We start from the raw sequence: 22,496 nt of genomic DNA, 5'->3' as shown, positions 1-22,496 counted from the left end.
AATGCCAAGATAGGGCAGCATTCTCCCCAAAGCTCAGTGGGAAGCTAGCCATAGAGGTCTGTGGCTTCTCACTGGGGCATCTGATGCCCACTTAATCTGTCTACTTTCTAAAAGGCCGATCCTACCCAGGCTGACACTGTGCAACTTTGTAAGAGGCAAGTTCATGAGTAGAGGTCTTTTTTTTTTTTTTTTACTACTTTTTTTTTTTTAAGGTTTATTTACTTATTTTGAGAGAGAGAGAGAGAGAGAGAGAGAGAGAGAGAGAGAGAGAGAGAAGGAGGAGGAGCAGAGAGAGAGGGAGAGAGAATCCCCAGAAGGCCCCACACTGTCAGCTTAGAGCCTGACACGGAGCCTGAACTCTTGAACCATGAGATCGTGACCTAAGCCGAAGCTGTTGCTTAACTGACTGAGCCACCCAGGCGCCCCTTATGGGTAGAAGACTTTTCAGTGGTGTCACTTTGGACTCAAAATGCACCTTTCCACTCTAGGTAGGGACCCATAGTAGTACATCATCTAGCACAGAGGTTCTCACCTGTGATTTGGGTTCCAGAGAGTCTGATTTAAAAGGTCTTGGATGACAGATAGATAGATAGATAGATAGATAGTCAGTCAGTCTGTCTTGGGTGGATCCCAAGGACTTAAAATTTTTTCCGAAGCTTCCAGGTGATTCTGCAAGGAAGCCCCACTTGAAAGCCACAACTCCAGTGCCCTCTGCTGGAGGCAGATGCTGATGAGGCTTCTGGTCTGTAGGGTGACTGATTTTTGTGCTTGGACAGGTTCCTGAATTGAAAGTTTGCAGGTGGGGGAATTTCTTTACATTAAATAGAGATGGGATGAGAGGCTCTGAGAAGTCATGTGTTTATTACCTTTTTATTTTGAAAAATAAGCATTGCAAGAACGGTGCAAAGAATTCCCTTAATATCTTTCATCAAAATTACCAAATGTTAATATTTTGCCACCTCTTGCTTTATTCCCCATCCCCTAACCATTTGAGATTAAGTTGCAGACATCTTGACCCCTTAGCTGTATTCTCTAAGAATGAGCACATTCTTACATAACCACAATATAGTGATCAAATCCAGGAAATCTTATACTGGCACAATACTATTATGTAGGCAATATTCAGTCTTAGCCACTTATCCCAATAGTGTCCTTGAGGGCAATTTTCTGCCTCCCTACCTGAGCTGGGACATGGCATTTAAAGGCAGTGCCTCGTTGGTCTCCTTTAATCTCGACCAGAAAGGATCTTGATTGGACTTTTGTAATTTCATGCTTCAGAGGAGTTTATTCATTTTTCAGAATAGTTTGTATACACTGAAAAATCATTCATAGATTTTTTTTTTAATTAAAAAAGCTATCTTAAGGGGCACCTGGGTGGCTTAGTTGGTTAAGCCTTCAGCTCTTGACTTCAGCTCAGGTCATGATCTCACAGTTCACGAGTTCAAGCCCCACATTGGGTTCTGCACTGAGAGCATAGAGCCTGCTTGGGATTCTCTCTCTCCCTCTCTCTCTGCTCCTCCCCACTTGCACTCTCTCTCTCTCAAAATAAATTAAAAAAAATTTTTTTTAAGTGCTTTAAATACTTTTTTTTTCTTTAAATACTTTTTAAAAATAGATGCTAGTAATAACTATTAAAAAGAAAGGTGGCTCGGTCGGTAAGCGTCTGACTTCAACTCAGGTCATGATCTCACAGTTTGTGGGTTCGAGCCCCGTGTTGGGCTTTGTGCTGACAGCTCATAGCCTGGAACCTGCTTCGGATTCTGTGTCTCCCTCTCTCTCTGCCCCTCCCCCACTTGTGCTTTGTCTCTCTCTGTCTCAAAAATAAACAAACATTAAAAAAAAAGAAATACATTCACAAGCTTTTTCAAAATAATGGTTAAGTATGTTCACACCTTAACCATGTTATTTTATACAGAATGTGTATAACCTGCTCAGAATACATACAAAGTATGTATTTTATATAAAAATACTAAAATATATCTGGGTAAGGATAAAAGGTATTAAGGCAATAATGACATCTTCATAATCTCTACTGTACTTAAAATACAAAGGATATAAACAATTATAGATTTGGCACCTGGGTGGCTCAGTTGGTTAAGCATCTGACTCTTGATTTTGGTTCAGGTCATGATCTCATGGTTTGTGAATTCAAGCCCGGCATCAAGCTCCATACTGTCAGTGCAGTCTGCTTAGGATTCTGTCTCTCTCTCTCTCCCGCTCTCTCTGCCCCTCCCCCTGCTTGTTCTCTCTCTCTTGCAAAATAAATAAACTTAAAAGAATAAATAAACAATTATAGATTTCTCTAAGAAAAAACTCCAATAAATAAATTACTTCAAAAAATTTTATTAGGGGAACTGGGGTGGTTCAGTCAGTTAAGCATCCGGCTCCTGATCTTAGGGTCCTGAGTTCAAGCCCTGCATTGAGTTCCACGCTGGGCATTGAGCCTACTTCAAAAAAAAAAAAAAAAAGAAATTGTTAATAAATACCAGGGGGGAGCCTGGGTGGCTCAGTCGGTTAAGTGTCTGACTTGGGCTCAGGTCGTGATCTTGCATTTCATGAGTTCGTGTTTCATGAGTTAAAACCCTGTATCAGGCTCTGTGCTGACAGCTCTCTCTCTCTCTCTCTCTCTCTCTCTCTCTCAAAATTAATAAAAATTAAAAGTAAATAAGTAAATGCCAAGTGATCAACTATATGCCATTCTGAATTACTAAAAAATTTTTTCCTTTTTAAAATGTTATTTGCTAACCATTTTGCTGTGCGTTTACCTCAAAACTTTTTAAAAAATCACAGAAATTACAGGGGCGCCTGGGTGGCGCAGTCGGTTAAGCGTCCGACTTCAGCCAGGTCACGATCTCGTGGTCCGTGAGTTCGAGCCCCGCGTCGGGCTCTGGGCTGATGGCTCAGAGCCTGGACCCTGTTTCTGATTCTGTGTCTCCCTCTCTCTCTGCCCCTCCCCCGTTCATGCTCTGTCTCTCTCTGTCCCAAAAAAATAAATAAACGTTAAAAAAAAAAAAATTAAAAAAAAATCACAGAAATTACAAAAGTAAAAAACAGATCAAGGATGTGTTTATATGAAACAATTTTTTTATTTACTCTTTTTTTTTTTTTTTTTTTTTTTTTTAGCAGCAGTTGGTGCTTTAAAATAAAGCAAAAACAATTCCCTCATAACTGGAATCCTAGTTGCGATTCTGACTCAGCACAGAGAGCCACAGGGTAGCATCATGGTGCAAGCGTTGCTCATCAGGACCTCACCCTGTCTGCCCCAAACCCCTCATTTCGCAGTGCAAAACTGAGGGTGGGGCGCGGAAGAAGCTGCCTCCCTGGGAGGAAGGGGGGCACCGGGTCTCACTATTTGCAGCGTCATTTCAGCAGGGCTGAAAAACTCTTTTCCCAAAGCCTATTTAATCAGGGCGTTGTTCCTTTTGCTCAATTCACATGTGGAATATTTTGCTTTATGTTGGTACTCTAGGGATGAAAAACACTGAAGGCCACTCACAGGAAGAGCAAAAAAAAAAAAAAAAAAAAAGCGTTGTTGGAAAGAAATTACCTGAAGTCATGTTGTCCCTTTAGAAAACTTTTGTTGGGGAGGGGTGCCTGGTTGGCTCAGTCAGAAGAGCATGCGACTCTTGAGTTCTAGCCCCACGTTGAGTATAGAGATTACTTAAATAAAACTTTTTTAGGGGCGCCTGGGTGGTGCAGTCGGTTAAGCGTCCGACTTCAGCCAGGTCACGATCTCGCGGTCCGTGAGTTCGAGCCCCGCGTCGGGCTCTGGGCTGATGGCTCAGAGCCTGGACCCTGTTTCCGATTCTGTGTCTCCCTCTCTCTCTGCCCGTCCCCCGTTCATGCTCTGTCTCTCTCTGTCCCAAAAATAAATAAATGTTGAAAAAAATTAAAAAAAAAAAACTTTTTTAAAAAAAGGGGTGCCTGGGTGGCTCAGTCGGTTGAGCGTCGAGCGTCCAGCTTCGGCTCAGGTCATGATCTCACGGTTTGTGAGTTTGAACCCCGCGTCAGGCTCTGTGCTGACAGCTCAGAGCCTGGAGCCTGTTTCGGATTCTGGGTCTCCCTGTCTCTCTGCTCCTCCCCTGCTCATGCTCTGTCTCTCTCTCTCTCTCTCAAAAATAAATAAACATTTAAAAAAAAAATTTTTTTTTTAAGAGAAAAGAAGGCTTTGGTTGGAAAAATGGTTTTCCTCCTCGTCCTCCAGCTACAAGCATTTGCCCCTACATGCCCTTCCCAGTGCCTTTAAAAGGTGTTACTCCAGGCAACTCTTGAAACGCGCCCATATCAAGTTCTTTTGGGAAAACCCCCCCTTTTTCTTTTTTCTTCACGATCTCTGTGCCACCACTAGCTGCTACACAGGTGAGGTGCCTTCCACTATCACAATGTTTATGAAAGTTACTTTGAAAACCCATTTTTGCAACCAGCTCCAGCAGGAACTGTTCTACATGTGTGACCTTTTATTTTTAGTTTCTCATAATGGACTTTATTTTTAATTGTATGGATACAAAATTGTCCTCTAAGGGTCTGTATTTGACAACGTCCAGAACCATTGGTTTATAGTCACACAATTCTATTTGTAACTTTAGTTCTTGGGCCTTTGCGACCCCAGCCACCAGAGAGTCTTTTCATTTGTTTTTTTTAGCATTTATTCATTTTTGAGAAACAGAGTGAGACAAAGTGTGAGCCAGGGAGGGGCAGGGAGAGAAGGAGACACAGAATCTGAAGCAGGCTCTAGGCTCTGAGCAAGTGGTCAGCACAGAGCCTGATGCGGGGCTCGAACCCACAAACTGTGAGATCATGACCTGAGCCGAAGTCGGACGGTCAACCGACTGAGCCACCCAGGTGCCCCACCAGAGAGTCTTTTCAAAGGCACCATGGTGCAGCAGAAAGAGACTAGATTTTGGGTTTAGAACATACTGAATTCTAGTCCCTGCTCTGCCACTTGTGGCCTGGAAAAGGTTTTTTTAACCTCTCTGAACTCAAATTTCTTCACCTGTAAAGTCAAGATAGTAAATCGCCCTGCAGGATTATTGAGGTTGAAATGAGGTAATATGGGGGGAGGGGCTCCAAGCCCCAGAGGAGATGATCAATAAATATGTAATCAATAATCATATCAATAAGCCGATATTATAATTACAGGGACTCCAGAAAAGCCAGTTTGCCTTCATCCCTTAGAAGGGCCGCAGGAGGGCAGTTTGGTTTGCTGTTTTTGTTTAAAAAATTTTTTTTTAACATTTATTTATCTTTGAGAGACAGAGCGTGAGTGGGGGAGGGGCAGAGAGCGAGGGAGATACAGAATCTGAAGCAGGCTCCGGGCTGGGAGCTGTCAGCACAGAGCCGGACTCAGGGCTTGAACTCACGGACAGCAAGATCATGACCTGAGCCAAAGTCAGACGCTCAACTGACTGAGCTACCCACGTGCCCCTTGCTGTTTTTGTTTTAGAATTTGATTTTATATTCGGGCGCTCTCCAAGTTTAGAGAGAGAGCATTCCTTGCTCTAAATAGAATCCGGATAGTTAAACAGGTTTCATTACAGAGGCAAAGTTTACCTCAGTAAGAACATTCTCGGCTCTGGGTTGAGTCCCTAGATTTATTCACAGGTCTGTGACATCGGAGTTGAATCTGAAACAGGGAGAAGTTCCGGCCTCCCCAGGCAGGCTAGGCAGAGTGGAGAGCTGGCCTGTGAGGACAGAGGGACCAGATTGCGGAGACAAGTCGGGTTTGCTGTGGCAGGTGATTGGGAAAGACCCAGAAGGAAAACTCACCCTATGATGTTGGATGCCAGTTTTCAGAACAGAACAGGAAAAGGTGTGTGTGTGTGTGTGTGTGTGTGTGTGTGTGTGTGTGTGTATGCGTGTGTATGCTGAGACAGCTGATAAGGAGATTGGGGTCAGTCCCTAAGACAGAGCTGAGCGATGAGATTTTAATATTAAGGGGAAAATACTGTGATGGCAGCCATTGAGAGGGAGGGTCATATGAGAACTCTTAGGATCTGTCCGGCATAGAGTGATTGTGGGTCTCTGTCAGGAGGGGCGGATACATACAGAGCCAGGCCTCCCGCTCTGGGCTGTCAACCACAACCTGCTTACTAGAGAGGGATCAATCATGGAAAGTAGGCCTGGGGCAGAAGAGGGCGTAGATGGGAAGTTTGGTGTCCCAATTACAGACTCCCCTCCCCCAGCCCCCTCTTCCCGCATGTCACCCAGAATAGCGCTGGCATCTTTATTGGGTCAGGCTGCCAGCTCACACGATGCACTGCTCCGCTCGCCCAGCCCTGTCCCCCTGTCCCATTCCCAGAGCCTGCAGCCTTCAGGGCGCACTCCGCCCCAGCCTGCTCCGGGTGTTCTCCTAGAAACAGTACAGCATCCTAAAAAGAGAGTTTGGCAAGGTCCAGTTCGGAGTCTCTTACTAATTGTTTGACCTTAGGCACAAAAGGCATTTTGCTTGTCTGAGCCTCAGGCTCCTTGTCTGCCCTGTCTACACCTCGGGAGATGACTGCAGAGTTCAGATGGGATGTGCAGATGCACCTTATAAATGCTAAGTGGTTATGTTACTAATTTCCCCCCCTCCCCTTGAGTTGTGGGCTCGGCTGCCCACGGGCACAGCCTCCCTGCTCCCCGGGGTTATGCAGCTGCTGAGCGAGCTGGGGCTTCTGTGCTTTCAGGCTTACCTGTTTTCCTCCTTAAAGTGGGGTCCCGCACTCCCTTATAGGCTTGCTAAAATGAACCACAAGAATGCCATATCCCCTCACCCTCTGCCGCAGAAGGGCGGGCCCGGTGCTGTCAGCTCCAAGGACAGGATGTCCTATCTGTGAATTACTCGGCCTGTTTCTTCTCCTCCTCTGTCTTCTGTCTGCCTTTTGGCTTTTTTTTTCATGGCTCGTTTGTATCCCTGCTTGAAATTAGCAAGTAGAATTGAGAATAAATCATCATCACAGCTGCCATGAGTTGAGCCCTTGCTGTGAGCTATGCTAAATCCTTATCGCGCTTAATCTCAGCAGTTCTGGGGGACAGGCAAGAGCTAGCTGAGCCGGGGCGCCTGGTGGCTCAGTCGGTTAAGCGTCCGACTTTGGCTCAGGTCCGATATCACAGTTCGAGAGTTTGAGCCCCGCATGGGGCTCTGTGCTACCAGCTCAGAGCCTGGAGCCTGCTTCAGACTCTGTGTCTCCCTCTCTTTCTGCCCCTCCCCCACTCCCTCTCTCTCTCTCTCTCTCTCTCTCTCTCTCTTTCTCTCAAAAATAAATAAACATTAAAAAAATTTAAAGAAAAAACGAGATAGCTGAGCCTCAGGGGTATTAAGCTACTTCCCAAGGTAATGCAGCTTTAAGGGCAGAGCCAACATTCAAACTCAGATATGTCTTACTCCAAAATCTGTGTTATTTTATTTTAATGGAAATACTTTTCTTGATTTCTTTCCTATCTTCGTTTCTTTGTTTTGAATAATAAAAGTAATACACCACACTCATCAAACTGCTGAAAGTAAGAAGCCTGACATGCTGTGATTTGGCTAGGATATAGAGCAATGGAAGCTTTCACGTATAACCACTTTGGAAAGCAATACGGCAATATCTAGTAAAGTTGAAAATGCACATACCCTACAACGGAACCATTCCATTCCTTGGTATACCCCAGGGAAGTTTCTGAATATGTACTCGAAGATACCTGTACAGAAATGTTCACAACGGCACTGTGTATAGTAGATAAAAAAAAAAAATCAACCTAGATGTCCATCAAAAGAATATGTATTTTATACACAAACACACACACACATATGATGACCTATTGCAACCTTAAAATAGTCGAATAAGTAAACTTTAATAATCTAATCTAGAGGTGCATGGATAAATCTTAAAAAGTTGAGCACACAAAAACGTGGTATGTTCACCACACAGTTCAAATTTTAGAAATAGGCATACAAATACCCATTTAATTGTTTATGAATAGCCACATATAAAAATAACAATAAAAACAGGAATGGCATTAGTGAGCACCGAATTCAAGAGAGTAACTCAAGGGAGAGAGAAATAGGAGTCTTAAAACTGTCTACATTTTCTTGCCTTTTTTAAGCTTATTTATTTATTTTGAGAGAGAGAGAATCCCAAGCAGACTCTGCACTGACATGGGGCTTGATCTCACAAATCTGGAGATCATGACCTGAGCTGAAATCAAGAGTTGGATGCTTAACTGACTGAACCACCCGGGTGCCCCTACATTTTATTTCTTTAAAAAAAGATTTAGTTTAAGTATAACAAAGTGTTAAATGATTTGACAAAGCTGGATGGTAAGCATACGTATATGTTATTTTCTACACTTTTCTGAATGTCTGAGATATTTAGATATAAAGTTATACATTTTCATTGTAAAGTTCAGATTTTTCAGAAAGGCATAAAGATAATAAAAGTCATCTATGATGACACCATCCCAAGATAGTAACTAGTAGCATTTTGTTGAATACCCAGACGTTTTTCTAAGCATGCAAACACGTTTCTTTAAAAACAAAACAGGGGCGCCTGGGTGGTTAAGCATCAGTCGGTTAAGCATCAGACTTCAGCTCAGGTCATGATCCTGCGGCTCAGTGCTGACAGCTCAGAGCCTGGAGCCTGCTTCGGATTCTGTGTCTCCCTCTCTCTCTGCCCCACCCCCCCTTGAGCTCTAGCTCTTTCCCTCTCGCTCTCTCAAAGATAAGTAAACATTAAAAAACAAAAACTTGGGGGTGCGTGCGTGGTTCAGTTGGTACCCTGACAGAAAATCAATTGATTGCAAATATAAGGATTTGTCTCTAGATTCTCAATTCTTTTCCATTGGTCTATATGTCTGTCCTTATGCTAGTACCACACAGCCTTGATTACTGTAGCTTTGTAATAAGTTCTTTTTTTTTTTTTTTGACAGAGAGAGAGAGAGAGAGAGAGAGAGAAGGTGCAAATGAGCGAGGGACAGAGAAAGAGAATCCCAGGAGGGGCAGAGGGAAGGAGGGAGAGAGTGTGAAGTGAGACTCACCCAAAGCGGGGTTCATGTTTTACCCGAAGCAGGGCTTGAACTCATCCAAAGTGGGACTTGAACTCACGAACTGGGAGATCATGCCCTGAGCCAAAGTCAGATGCTTAACAGAGCCATCCTGTAATAGGCACCCTGTAATAAGTTCTAAAACTGGGACGTGTAAGTCTTCCAACTTTGTTCTTTTCCAGGATTGTTTAGGCTATTTTGGGACCCTTGCATTTCAAGCCTGATTTTTTTTAATCATTTTTTTGTACAAACTCCTAAGAAGAAAAATGAAAACCAGAACAACTAATCATCAACGGTTTTGCATAATGTGTGAAATCAGCATATGAAGCTGAGAGCTGAAAGAAGACTGGATTTGCTTTCTTCATTCTAGCCCTTAATCAAACCTTCTTTACTGTGGGGGGAAAAAAAGAACTGAAAAACACAAGAGTAAAGAAATCTATGCTTTCCTGTGTTTTGATAGCGTTTAGTTGTCCAGCTGTATTAGAACAATGAGAAGAAAATTCCTGTGAACCACGGTCTGCGGAGTTTCCTGCCTACTTGAATGATACTTAATTCTTCATGATGTCATTTTCCCCATGTTCAAAAGAAACCCATTCTAATATAGCCTCTTCCCCACAGCAATAACAGCCAAATGAAGAAACGGCCAACGTCAGCCGTGGGCTACAAGAGGCCTATCAGCCAGTATGCTCGGGTTGCTATGGCAATGGGGTCCCACCCCAGGTACAGGGTAAGAAGCTGGGAAATAGAAGGGGCGGGAGGAGAGAGGGTCCAAGGGAGGGATGCTCATAACCCTGGCGTGCTCTACGTACCTCATCACCTTCGCTACACCCAGTATTTACTGAGTGCCTGAGGGATCCGATCATCAGGGCCGCTGCTCACGTCTGGTCTGATGTTCCCACCACAGGCTGAAAACATAATGTTTCTGGAGCTGGATGTGTCCCCTCCAGCTGTCTTTGAGATGGACTTCTCTCATGACCAAGAACAAGACCCCCGTGCACTACACATGGAGCGGCTTATGCGGTTGGACAGCTTTCTGGAAAGACCCTCCACATCTAAAGTTCGGAAGTCCAGGTCCTGGTCAGTACCGCTATGGTCAGGGTGGGCAGTGGACTTAGGAGGCATGGAAACCACGTGGGCTGGTTGAGGCTGAAGAGGGTTTGGGTTGTACCTGAAGGGCATTAAGGGAGGGTGATAACTGGAGCCCTGGGGCGGGGGGGCGGGGGTGGGGGGAGCTCCTACAGCAACAGGATGAGGAAAAGGCAAGTCCTCACTTTTCTGTTTCCTGCCCTTCCCCAACCTCCCCATTCACCTACCTCACCCCTACCTTCTGCAGGTGCCAGAGTCCTCAGCGGCCTCCACCCTCTACCACACACGCCTCACTGGCCTCCGCTGCTCTGCACCCCACAACAGTGCTAGACCATGAGTGACAACCTTCAGTCAGGCTGCCCATCCAAGAGCCTCCTGGGCTGGGGAGCCAAGCCTGGATCATCTCACCTGACGCTCAGTGTGCGTGCGTGTGTGTGCATGTGTGTGCGCGTGTGTGTGAGGGGGTGAGCATCTGGCAGACCGCGTCTCTGCCTGCTCATCTTAGCCTCCTTTATTTAATTAATGTTATTTATTTGTGGAGCTCAGCTGTGGGGGGAGATGCCTTCACCTGAGCCTGCCGTGGCCACTGCATAGCCTCCTTTCCTTCTGACTTTAGACCCCCGCCATGTCAGACCTCAAGCTCCTCCCTGTCAGCTGCTCCCAGAAGGGAAGGTAGCCAGTGCCTGAGAAGAGAGTACTTTTTCTACCTGTCTCTCTCCATAATCTCCATCTCCTCCTATGCCGACGGTGAGCAGTTCTTAAACACTTTCTGGGACTAGAAAAATGCTAGATGTCCACAAAGGACAAGACATGTCCTGACAGTGTCAGGCCGATGCTCCCAGGGAAAAGAGCCCTGCACTCAAGCGTCTGGACCTCAGACAACCTCTGTTGGCCTCTTGGGCTCCTTTTCAAGGACTTATGTGACCTCACCGACACAGCCATGCTCTTTGGCTTTGGCAAGAACTCATGGCTTACCAAACTCTGCTTCCTGGCCACCTTCCCAACCCTTGGATGGGAATTGTGAACCAACCAGTTGCTGCCTGCTCAGGACCTGCAGGAAATGAAACGGTAATGGGACAACATGGACAGTCATCAAAGGAAGTCCCTTCTCTGAGTCCCTTTGTTTCTGTTCCCTCTGAGAAGTAACTGGGGTCAACGAGTGATCAAGCCAACACCCCGTTTTTGAGACGCTGCTCCTTCCTGCTTTGGTCACTTTCCTCCGCAGCTGCCTGGATCCCAGTTCATAGTGGGAGCGATCAATGTCATTCTCCCCCTGGCTAAACAAAGGTATTGGAATCTGTTGCTTCCCCCTTCATTTATCACAGGAGACAGGGACCCAGGCACAATTTATCAACCTTGCCTATTACTCCTGTTTCTGCATCACATTTGTTGAGCACTATTTTGTTGAAAACTGATCCTTTTTCTTTGGCATTGTATAAATTGGTCCCTGGGGAAGTACTCCTCGCCTCCCTTTGTGACATACCAAGATGTCTCCAGGTTATCTCAAATAATAAGTAAATTTCTACCAAAAAAAAAAAAAAAAAAAAAAAACCAAAACAACGAGAGAGAGAGAGAGAGATTAATTTTCATTCATTTACTTTTTAAGTGTGTATTTTGGTGGAGGAGTGAAGAGGCAATCATGAAAGAAACAAGTGGTTTAAGATTTCAAAATGCCCTAACAGGGGGAGTCTCTAGTTCCCAGAATTTGAGGATTTTAGTCATCGGGAGAACAGCATGAAACCGACCGAGCTGCTTGAAATTGGGTGAGGGGAAGGTGGTGGGGTGTGGAGGCTGATTACCTGGTTCTTCTCTTTCCATCAGGAAGTGAACCCTTCTTATACAGTTCAAGTTCTGCTGTAAGGACCAAGCTATGGTTTGGTTTAATCCAATGATGCTGTCATTTCTGCTGTAATTACCGGACTAGCTGGTTTGGCAACTCAATTGCCATTTGCTCCTGTCCTTCAAGGAAATGCCATTTTTCATCAGAGCCCAAGAGATTATTTGAGACTCAGGATTCAGATCAGAGGTTTGGCTGTGTCTGGGATGGGAATTGTGTGTAGAAATGCCCCAGGTGGCCTGGGCACAGGGGGACCTCCATGCCTACGTTGAGTAGCCTCTCCCACTGACCTCTTTCTTGTTTGTAGATGAAACAGCACGTGTCACCCCATTCATCACTTGGACACATCGACTTCGCATTGTCTGGTCACTTGACCCTCACAGTCTTATAGCACAAAATACCCAGTCTCACCAACCCCAGTCTGAGGGCTGGGCCCTAGGTGTGTCGGACGAGGAGCTCCTGCCCGCAGTTTTGTGTACGTGTGTGTGTTTGTGTGTGTGTGTGTGTGTGTGTGTGTGTGTGTTTACCTCCACAGGGGACACTCAACACTCAGTGTAAGACATGCTGGGAACAGGGCCACCGGGGTGGTTGGATCTCAGTCTCTCTGTCTCTCTCCTTCCCTTTTGATGTATCAGACATTTGATTGACAAAGTAAGGGCCTTGACTGGGACCAAATTTCCATGTCTGTTGCTATGGTCTTTATTTAGGACAACAGTTAACGCAGTGGCTCATTCTTGTCACTATACATATGGCTATACAGGACATATGTAATATATAAATATATATAAAAAACATTACCGTCTGTCTCCTTGGCTTCAGATGAGGCCTCTCTGTTGAGCTGAAATGCACCTGCAGCCCAGCCCTGTTCAAATTAACACAGTCGATAATAAAGGAATGAGTATCGTCACCGAGCTGGTTGCCTGCCTTCTCTTTTCTTTGTTCCTGCTTTTACTCTCGTTTTCTGCCTTCTCTCTCTTCCTTGTTTTTCCAAGAGCGGTTCAAGGGTATTTGGAGCCCAGCTGCAGTTCCCAGCACCTTGGGGAAGAACCAGCTGCTTAGAAGGGACTCGTCTGCCCAGTGGGGTTGAGGGGCAGGTCCCAGGCTCTAGTCTGAAGTCCGTGCCGGAACCATGACAGCAACTGTTTGTGTCCTGGGCAAACGGTCCCCACCCAGTTAATTCTGAGCTATTGGCAGATGTCAGCGCGGCCTAGATTCCAGATTAGCTGTCAATATCATTTGACAGCTCTGCTCCTCCATTGATCAGCCAGGAGAAATGAAAGCGGGCAGTAACATGTGTAAAGCGCACAGAGATGCCTGGCCGGCGGCAGGCGCTGAATTAAAAGAGTTTCAAAGAAGAACATCCCGATAGGCTCTCTTCTCAGGGCTTCTTTCCCTCCCTCTGAGATCGGACTATTGCTTCCCCGTAGCATGGGGGTCTTACGGGAAAGGAAAAGTAGTTACCTCTAACAAACACAAGGCCCCTGCCTCCCAGGGGAGCGCCGTGGTTGGCCTGGTGCACGAAACGCAGCAGTGAGCCAGCTGGTTTGGCACAGGTGCTTCTCCCGGAGGGGCTCCCTGCCTGTGCACCGTGCTCCAGCCCTGAGCGCCGGGGCTGGAGTGGCTCTGCTCTTTGGGACTTGCCTGGTGTTGGGTTGGGTACTTTACACGTGCACACTCATTTAGTCCTCCCACGTGGGAGTTATTGTCACTGGGTTACAGACGAGATTGAAGAAAATTAACTGACTTGGGGCACCTGGGTGGCTCAGTTGGTTGAGCGTCTGGCTTGGGTTCGGGTCATGATCTTGGGGTTCGTGAGTTTGAGCCCTGCATCGGGCTCCCTGCTGTCAGCCTGTCAGCACAGAGTCCGCTTCGCTTCAAATCCTCTGTCCCCCTCTCTCTGCCCCTCCCCAAAATAAATAAATATTAAAAAAGAAAAAGAAAAAATTAACTAACTTAGCCAAAGACATGTGGTCAGTGATGAAGCTGGATTTCCAGACTCTAAAGCCCCTGTTTTTTTTTTTTCCTTTCTCTGCCTCCTCTCTAGCCCCTCCACACCTCAGGAAAACTGGTAGGCACCCTGTATGTTTTACAAGTAGTGCAAGCCAGGGACAGAAGAGCAGACCCTTCAGACCCTGAACTTAGAGGTCCTATTTTATTTATTTATTTATTTATTTATTTTTTAATTTTTTTTTTCAACGTTTCTTTATTTTGGGGACAGAGAGAGACAGAGCATGAACGGGGGAGGGGTAGAGAGAGAGAGAGACACAGAATCGGAAACAGGCTCCAGGCTCTGAGCCATCAGCCCAGAGCCTGACGCGGGGCTCGAACTCACGGACCGCGAGATCGTGACCTGGCTGAAGTCGGACGCTTAACCGACTGCGCCACCCAGGCGCCCCTTAAAGATCCTATTTTAAAATCACTCGTTTCTGGGGCGCCTGGGTGGCGCAGTCGGTTGAGCGTCCGACTTCGGCTCAGGTCATGATCTCACAGGTGGTGAGTTCGAGCCCCATGTCGGGCTCTGTGCTGACAGCTTGGAGCCTGGAGCCTGCTTCCGATTCTGCCTCCCTCTCTCTCTGCTCCTTCCCTGCTCGCACGCTGTCTCTCTCTCAAAAATAAATAAAGATTAAAGAAAAATTTTTAAATCACTCATTTCTCCGGTTAGTAGTGGGGTCACTTGTGTGGTTGATGTAAGTGGTTTTCGAGAGCTTTACAAAACAGCCGAGGGTAGGAATTCTCCCTTGACCCTGACCCGGGTCTTCTGTCAACCGTTTGTTGATAAAGAGGCTGCTGTGTTTCACTTCCTCCTCCAAAGCTGGGCACCTGATCTCCAGAGGGTGGGGTGTGTGTTAGAACTCTTGGCTGCTACTAAAGATTCATTTAAGCTGGTCTGAGTGAAATAAGGACACAGAGAAGCGTGCTGATTTCCACAGACATGGAAATAAAGACCCCAAGGGCAAGGACAGAACGAGTCCTCAGGTACAGCTTAGGACTGGAGGCTCAAAACACCACAAAGACCCTCTCCATTTCACCAAACTTCTTTCTGTGTGGGGTTCATGCTCTTTCCTCAGCTGGTCCAGTTTGTGATGTAGAAAATACGTCTGCTAGCCGCTCTCTAGTTACACAATCCAGTCATCCGGAGAGACTCAGAATCTCAGTCCTGGTGCCAAATTCGTGGGAATGTGATGCCAACTCAGTGGTTTGGGTCACGTGGGTGGAAACGTGGTAGATGGACAAGGCCTCCACAATTTCTGCTACTGTAACCATGTATATGGGGGAGGGATGGAAGTAAAGATTTTCTCGAGAAGGGGGGAGGGGTGGAGTGTGCTCTGTACAGCCAACATAACAGAGGTCCATGACCAGTGCATTCATCACCCATGAGGCCTTAAGAAAGTTTACTCTGGGGGCACCTGGGTGGCTCAGTCAGTTAAGCGTCCGACTTCAGCTCAGGTCACATCTCACAGTTCCTGGGTTCGAGCCCCACATTGGGCTCTGGGCTGACAGCTAGGAGCCTGGAGCCCGCTTCGGATTCTGTGTCCCCCACCTCCCCCTCTCTGCCCCTCCGCTGCTTGCACTGTCTCTTGAAAATGAATAAACATTAAAAAAAAATTTTTTTGGGGCGCCTGGGTGGCGCAGTCGGTTAAGCGTCCGACTTCAGCCAGGTCATGATCTCGCGGTCCGTGAGTTCGAGCCCCGCGTCAGGCTCTGGGCTGATGGCTCAGAGCCTGGAGCCTGTTTCCAATTCTGTGTCTCCCTCTCTCTCTGCCCCTCCCCCGTTCATGCTCTGTCTCTCTCTGTCCCAAAAATAAATAAACTTTGAAAAAAAAAAATTAAAAAAAAAAATTTTTAACTTTGCTCTGGGGGTGCCTGGGTGGCTCAGTTGGTTGAGGTCTCGGTTGGTGAGTTCGAGCCCCGCACCAGACTCTGCTGTCAGCACAGAGCCTGCTCCATTTCTTCTGTCCCCCTCTCTCTGCACCCGCTAGAGCTCGTGCTCTCTCTCTCAAAAATAAATAAATAAACATTAAAAAAAAAAAAAACAACTTTCCTCTGGTATCCCAACTCTTAACTTCGGCTCAGGTCATGATCCCAGGGTTGTAGGATCAAGCCCCAAGTCAGGCTCCACGCTGAGTGTGGAGCCTGCTTGGGATTTTCTTTCTCCTTCTGCCCTTCTCGGCAATTCATGCTTGCTCGCTCTCAAAAAAAAAAAAAAAAAAAAAATTTGTTTTGGGTTCATCCTATTATTCTCTTTATTTTTCTTACAACATGGTCCAAGGCTCACGTGCATCAAAATCAACACCCTCAGAGATTCTATTAGGTCAAGGACACATTAATGTGGTAGACACTATAGGTTGCCTTTCCAATATCCACTCTTCTAATTTAAAAAAAGAAATTTAATGTTTATTTATTTTTGATAGAGAGAGAATGCGAGTGGGAAAGGGGCAGAGAGAGAGAGAGAGAGAGAGAGAGAGAGAGAGGAAGCCACAGAATCTGAAGCAGGCTCTAGGCTCCGAGCTGTCAGCACAGAGCCCAATGCTGGGCTCGAACTCACAGTCCATGAGATCGTGACCGGAGCCTAAGTGAGACACTCAACAGACTGAGCCACCCAGGTGCCCCTCTTCCCTTCTATTTTACTTACAAAATAAATTTGTTGAAGGAGGGCAGTGTGCCCAACTAAAAATACTCATATTCCCAGACTCTCTTGCAGCAACAGGTGGCCATGGTTTTGGCTAAGGAGATGTAAACTGAAGTGGCTTAGGAATTTCTGGAAATGTTTTTTGCTTTCCGGTTATAGAAATCACCTGTTTTACCTCTTCCCCTTTCTTCGTCCTTCCTAGAACTCAGGTGTACCTCCTGGAAGTGCATTCCTTCATTGAACAACTCTTTATTGAGCACCTGTTGCCCATATATTCATTCCAGGCATGGTTCTAAGTGTTGGGAATACAACAGTGAATAGAATAAACAGAAGTGGTGCTTACGTTCGGTTAAGCCTCTGACTTCAGCTCAGGTCATGATCGCATGGTTTATGGATTCAAGCCCCGTGTTGGGCTCTGTGCCGACCGCTCAGAGCCTGGAGCCTGCTTTGGATTCTGCATTTCCCTCTCTCTCTCTCTGCCCTCCCCTGCTCGTGCTCCCTCTCTCTCTCTCTCTCAAAAATAAATAAACATTTTTTTAATTATATAAAAAAAGAAAAACACGTTGCATGTCACGTAGTGATAAGTGGGGTTGAGAAAAATAAAGCAGAGAAGGGAGATGGGGCGTTCCAGGTACTGGTTGGGGTGGGGTAGGAGGAGTTGCAGTTGGAAAGCCTTTACTAATTCTGAGCAAATTCCTGGTGGTAAGGAAGTGGACTCCAGGAGAGGAAAAGCAAATGCAGACTTCCTAGGTGAGAATGTGTCAGGCTTGTTCAAGGAGCAGGGGCCATATTGTAACCCTGAGGCAACAGGCACAGCATGTAAAGGCCAATGGAGTGGGGAGACGTGGAGAACCAAGGTCCTGATGGAGTTTGGGCTGCTGCACCACTTCTGGGCTTATAATGGTAGGAGACAGGGGAGTCTGGCTGGCTTAGTCGGTGGAACATGTGATTCTTGATCCTGGGGTTGTAAGTTTGAGCCCCATGTTGAATGTAGAGATTCCTTAAAAATAAAATCTTTATAATTTTTTTATTGTTTATTTATTTTTGAGAAAGAGAAAGAGAGCACGAGCAGGGGAGGGACAGAGAGAGAGGGAGACACAGAATCCGAAGCAGGCTCCAGGCTCCGAGCTGTCAGCACAGAGCCTGACATGGAGTTTGAACTCACAAACTGTGAGATCGTGACCTGAGCTGAAGTCCAAGGCCTGACTGAGCCACCTAGGCACCCCTAAAAATAAAATCTTAAAAAAAAAAGTATAATAATGGTGGCAGACAAATCCCTACAGGTTTAAACCAGTATTAGGGGGATTTGCCAGAAATCTCCATTTGAAATGAGCACCTCCAGGTGGTTACAGGGAACACTTACTAAAGTGTGAAAATCTCCATTTCAGCTATTTGCAATTCCAAGTCCTGGTCACCATGGGGCCTGCCCTTCAACATGTACCAGCACTGGGGCCACCACCTGTGTAGACGCCAGGACCACCCTCAAGGATGATAGAGGCAGAGGGAGGGCACAAAGCCACTAAGCCACTCCAGGGCCCCTTGGAGCCCCTGGAGACCCTGTACTCAGTCACAAATGCTACATTCTTTGGACTAGAAAACCAAAGTGATTATTTGTTCACATTCAAAGCTCCCACTTGACAATAAGGAAAAGTAGACCCAGAAAAGGAGAGTGATTTCCCAAAGTCACACAAATGGTTAGCAGGTGACATGGGCCTAAAAGGCATAAGGATTTCGTAGTCTGACACACTGTTTCTGTTTCTGTTGTGTGTTGATTTTGTTTTTTTTTATGTTTATTTATTTTTAAATATTTATTTATTTTTGAGAGAGAGAGACAGAGACAGAGTGCAAGCAGGACAGGGGCAGAGAGAGAGGGAAACACAGGATCCGAAGCAGGCTCCAGGCTCCAAGTTGTCAGCACAGAGCCCGTCATGGGGCTCGAACTCACAGACCTCGAGAACATGACCCAGGCGCTTAACTGACTGAGCCATCCAGACACCCAGGCACGATTTTATTTTTATTTTTTAAATTATTTTATACTCACGGAACCGTTGTAAGAATTGTACCAAGAAACCCATATACTCTTTTTTTTTTCCTTTTTAAGATTTTATTTTTAAGTAATCTCTATACCCAATGTGGGACTTGAACTCACAACCCTGAGATCATGAGTCTTACTGGCTGAGCCAGCCGGATGCCCCAAGAACACCCATATACTCCTCACCTAGACACTGTGTTCAAGTTTTGCCAACTGTCCCAAGAATTACTTTTATAGCAACAGGATTCTAACCCAGGACCACGTGTTTCACTTAGTTATCATGTCTCTTTGGTCTACTATCTAGAAGAATTTCTTAGTCCAGTTTTTTAATTAAGCTTTTTTTCTTTTTCTTTTTCTTTTTTTCTTTTCCTTTTTTTCTTTTTCTTTTTCTTTTTCTTTTAAGTAACTCTACACCTAACATGGGGCTTGAACTCACGACCCCGAGATCAAGGGGTGCATGCCCCACTGAATGAACCAGCTCGGTGCCACCCTTAGCCTATTCTTGACCTTTGCACCTTTCACATTCTTCGGTATTACAGGCCCGTTAATTTGTGGACTGTCCCTCTATTGAGGTTTAGTTTTGTCATGATTAGATTCAGGTGATGCACAGAAGTGAGGCGGTGGCCTTCTTACCGTATCCCATCAGGTGGCACTTGATGACAGTGTTTGGTTCGATTACTGGTGACATTAACTTTGATCATTCATTAAGGCAGTGTCTGTCAGGCTTGTAGCTTCTCCTTATCCCTTTGTAATTAATAAGCATTTGGGGAGGAGATACTGTGAACTATGTAAATATCCCACTTTTCTACGTTTCCCCGCTAGTTTTAACGTCCGTTGATGTTTCCTGCTTGAATTAATTACTGCTATCTGGTTGCCAAATGGTGGCATTATTTGTTCTGCAGTTGTTAGTCGACATTAACGTGAGAAACCTTTTTCTCTTCTTATTTGTTTGCTTGTTTATATCAATGTGGACTCTTGGATTCCTGTTTTATTTAATGGGTTATATATTCCATTATTGTCATTTTTTTTAATTTAAATTCAAGTTAGTTAACATATAGTGTAGTATAGGTTTCAGAAGAATTCAGTGACTCATCCCTTACATGTAACACCCAGTGCTCATCCCAACAAGGGTCCTTCACCCATTTAGCCCACCCCCCCCACCTCCCCTCCTGCAACCCTCAGTTTGCTCTGTATTTAAGAGTCTCTTATGATTTGCCTCCCTCTGTTTTTATCTTATTTTATTTTTCCTTCCCTTCCCCTATGTTCATCCATTTTGTTTCTTAAATTCCACATGAGTGAAATCGTGATATTTGTCTTTCTCTGACTTATTTGGCTTAGCATAAGTTCTAGTTCCATCCATGTTGTTGCAAATGGCAAGATATCGTTCTTTTTGATCACAGGGTAACATTCCACTGTATATTTATATTACATCTTTTTTTTAATGTTTATTTAGTTTTGAGAGAGAGAGAGAGAGAGAGAGCGCGCAAGCAGGGGCAGCATGGAGAGAGAGAGAGAGACAGAGGATCCAAAGCGGGACTCTACGATGAGAGCAGCAAGCCCGACGTGGGGCCCGAACTCATGAACCACGAGATCATGACCTGAGCCAAAGTTGGTCGCTCAACCGACTGAGCCACGCAGGCGCCCTCTGCATCTTCTTTATACATTCATCAGTCGATGGACACTTGGGCTCTTTCCATAATTTGCCTCTTGTTGATAGCGCTGCTTATCAACATTGGGGTGCATGCACCCTTTTGGATCAGCATTTTTGTATCCTTCTGATAAATACCCAGTGGTGCAGTTGCTGGGTCTTAGTGTAGTTCTACTTTTAATTTTTTGAGGAACTGAATACGGTTTTCCAGAGTGGCTGCACCAGTTTGCGTTGTCACCATAGTTCAAATATCCCCCTTTCTCGAATTCTTGCCAACATCTGTTGTTTCCAGAGTTGTTAGTGTTAGCCATTCTGACAGGTGTGAGGTGGTATCTCATTGTGGTTCTGATTTGTATTTCCCCGATGATGACTGATGTTGAACATCTTTTCATGTGTCGGTTGGCCATGTGGATGTCTTCTTTGGGGAAGTGTCTATTCATGTCTTCTGCCCATTTCTTCGCTGCATTATTTGGCTTTTGGGTGTTGAGTTTGATAAATTTTTTATAGATTTTGGATACTAACCCTTTGGATACGTCATTTGCAAATATCTTCTCCCATTCCATCGGTTGCCTTTTAGTTTTGCTGATTGTTGCCCTCACTGATGTAGAAGTTTTTATCTTGATGAGGTCCCAATAGTTCATTTTTGCTTTTGTTTCCCTTGCCTCTGGAGACATGTCTAGTAAGAAGTTGCTGCAGGCAGGGGCACCTGGGTGGTTCCGTTGGTTAAATGCCCGACTTTGGGCATTGGTGGTTCATGGTTGAGGCCACACTTTGGGCTTGGGTCTCTCATTGCAGAACCCCCTTCGGATCCTCTGAATCTCACAGGTTCATGGGTTCAAGGCCTGCATCAGGCTCCACAGTGACAGTGTGGAGCCTGCTTAGGATTCTCTCTCTTTCCCTATCTATGCCCCTCCCTCACTTGCACTTTCTCTCTTCCTCAAAAAGAAATAAACTTAAAAAAAGAAAAGGAAGTTGCTGCAGTCTGCAGTCGAAGTCAAAGAGGTTGCTGCCTGTGTTCTCTAGGATTTTGATGGTTTCCTTTGTTGTTGTTGTTGTTGTTTTATAGCCAGCTCTATGCCCCCCCTGGGACCCGAACTCACACCCCCAGGATCAAGAGTTGCATGCTCTACCAACTGAGCCAGTCGGGCGCCCCTGTCATTATTTGTTTTGATGCTCAAATTATCCCAGATTTGGTCAGTGGTAGTGCCTTCAAGCTGGCTTCTGTGTTCTTTTGAAATCTTTCCTTTCTTCTATAAGCACTTCCTTACTTTATGGCACAAAAAAATGTTCCAGACTCATCCAAGAAGGCCCAATTCGTTTTAGTGACAAATAGTGCCCTCATTGCTAATGGTAGTCTGTTACTCCCAGGCTCTCTCAGTGGACAGAGCTTGGAAATATACATGTTGCATTCACACACTCGTTCATTCACATACGTTTTACAACTGTATTTACATCTACCTATCTAACCACGAGTGCTCTGAGTGCTCTACTGATTCTTCCATTTTTGACCCAACATCTCAGGGTTTGTTTTGGGGTTCCCATTTTTCATATTTATAACTCCTTTCCCTGACAGTTGAGACCCCTGGCTCCCATTAAACTCAATGTATTTATTTGTTGCCCAATTTCCTTGTATGTGGCCAATTTCTTGACCCCCCACAGGACTGCCACCATTTGTTAGTTGTCAGTTCCCCTCCTCATGTGGGTGCCAGCCTTTGCCAGTCCCTGCTCTGCACAGCCATGCCTGAAGGCTTTTTGACTGAATTTCTTTTTATTTTTATTTATTTATTTATTTATTTATTTTTTAAATTTTTTTTTTCAACATTTATTTATTTTTGGGACAGAGAGAGACAGAGCATGAACGGGGGAGGGGCAGAGAGAGAGGGAGACACAGAATCAGAAACAGGCTCCAGGCTCTGAGCCATCAGCCCAGAGCCCGATGCGGGGCTCGAACTCACGGACCGCGAGATCGTGACCTGGTTGAAGTCGGACGCTTAACCGACTGTGCCACCCAGGCGCCCCCTGAATTTCTTTTTAAAAACTTTCTTTAATGTTTATTTTATTTTTTGAAAGAGAGAGAGCACAAGCAGGGAGGGACAGAGAGAGAGGGAGACTGAGGCCGACTCCAGCCTCTGAGCTGTCAGCACAGAGTCCTACGCAGGGCTCAAACTCTCGAACTGAAAGATCATGACCTGAGCTGCAGTCAGACTCTTAACTGAGTGAGCCCCCCAGGTGCCCCAGCTTTTTGACTGAATTTCTAAAG

General features: G+C 45.6%; 1 protein-coding gene across 2 annotated transcripts in view; it reads left to right on the top strand.

Annotated features, from left to right (window-relative positions):
- Window positions 1-12,837, top strand: part of KIF3C (kinesin family member 3C) — a 38,409-nt gene extending 25,572 nt beyond the window's left edge. Inside the window, exons 6-9 of one of the 2 annotated variants that reach the window (XR_005797204.1) lie at window positions 9,622-9,730; window positions 9,908-10,080; window positions 10,337-11,376; window positions 12,234-12,837. Coding sequence is in view for 1 of the 2 variants with exons in the window: in XM_040496247.1 (XP_040352181.1) it covers window positions 9,622-9,730; window positions 9,908-10,080; window positions 10,337-10,430 (376 nt within the window). In the remaining variant the exon portion in view is untranslated. Of the gene's footprint in view, window positions 1-9,621; window positions 9,731-9,907; window positions 10,081-10,336 lie in introns of both variants that reach the window. The other variant, XM_040496247.1, reaches the window with a different exon arrangement.
- Window positions 12,838-22,496: the final 9,659 nt, after the last annotated feature.

This window comes from Herpailurus yagouaroundi, unplaced genomic scaffold (assembly GCF_014898765.1).
Source record: "Herpailurus yagouaroundi ecotype Mexico unplaced genomic scaffold, PumYag 188, whole genome shotgun sequence".
Lineage (NCBI taxonomy): Eukaryota > Metazoa > Chordata > Mammalia > Carnivora > Felidae > Herpailurus > Herpailurus yagouaroundi.
This window is presented reverse-complemented; position numbering and strand designations above follow the sequence as displayed.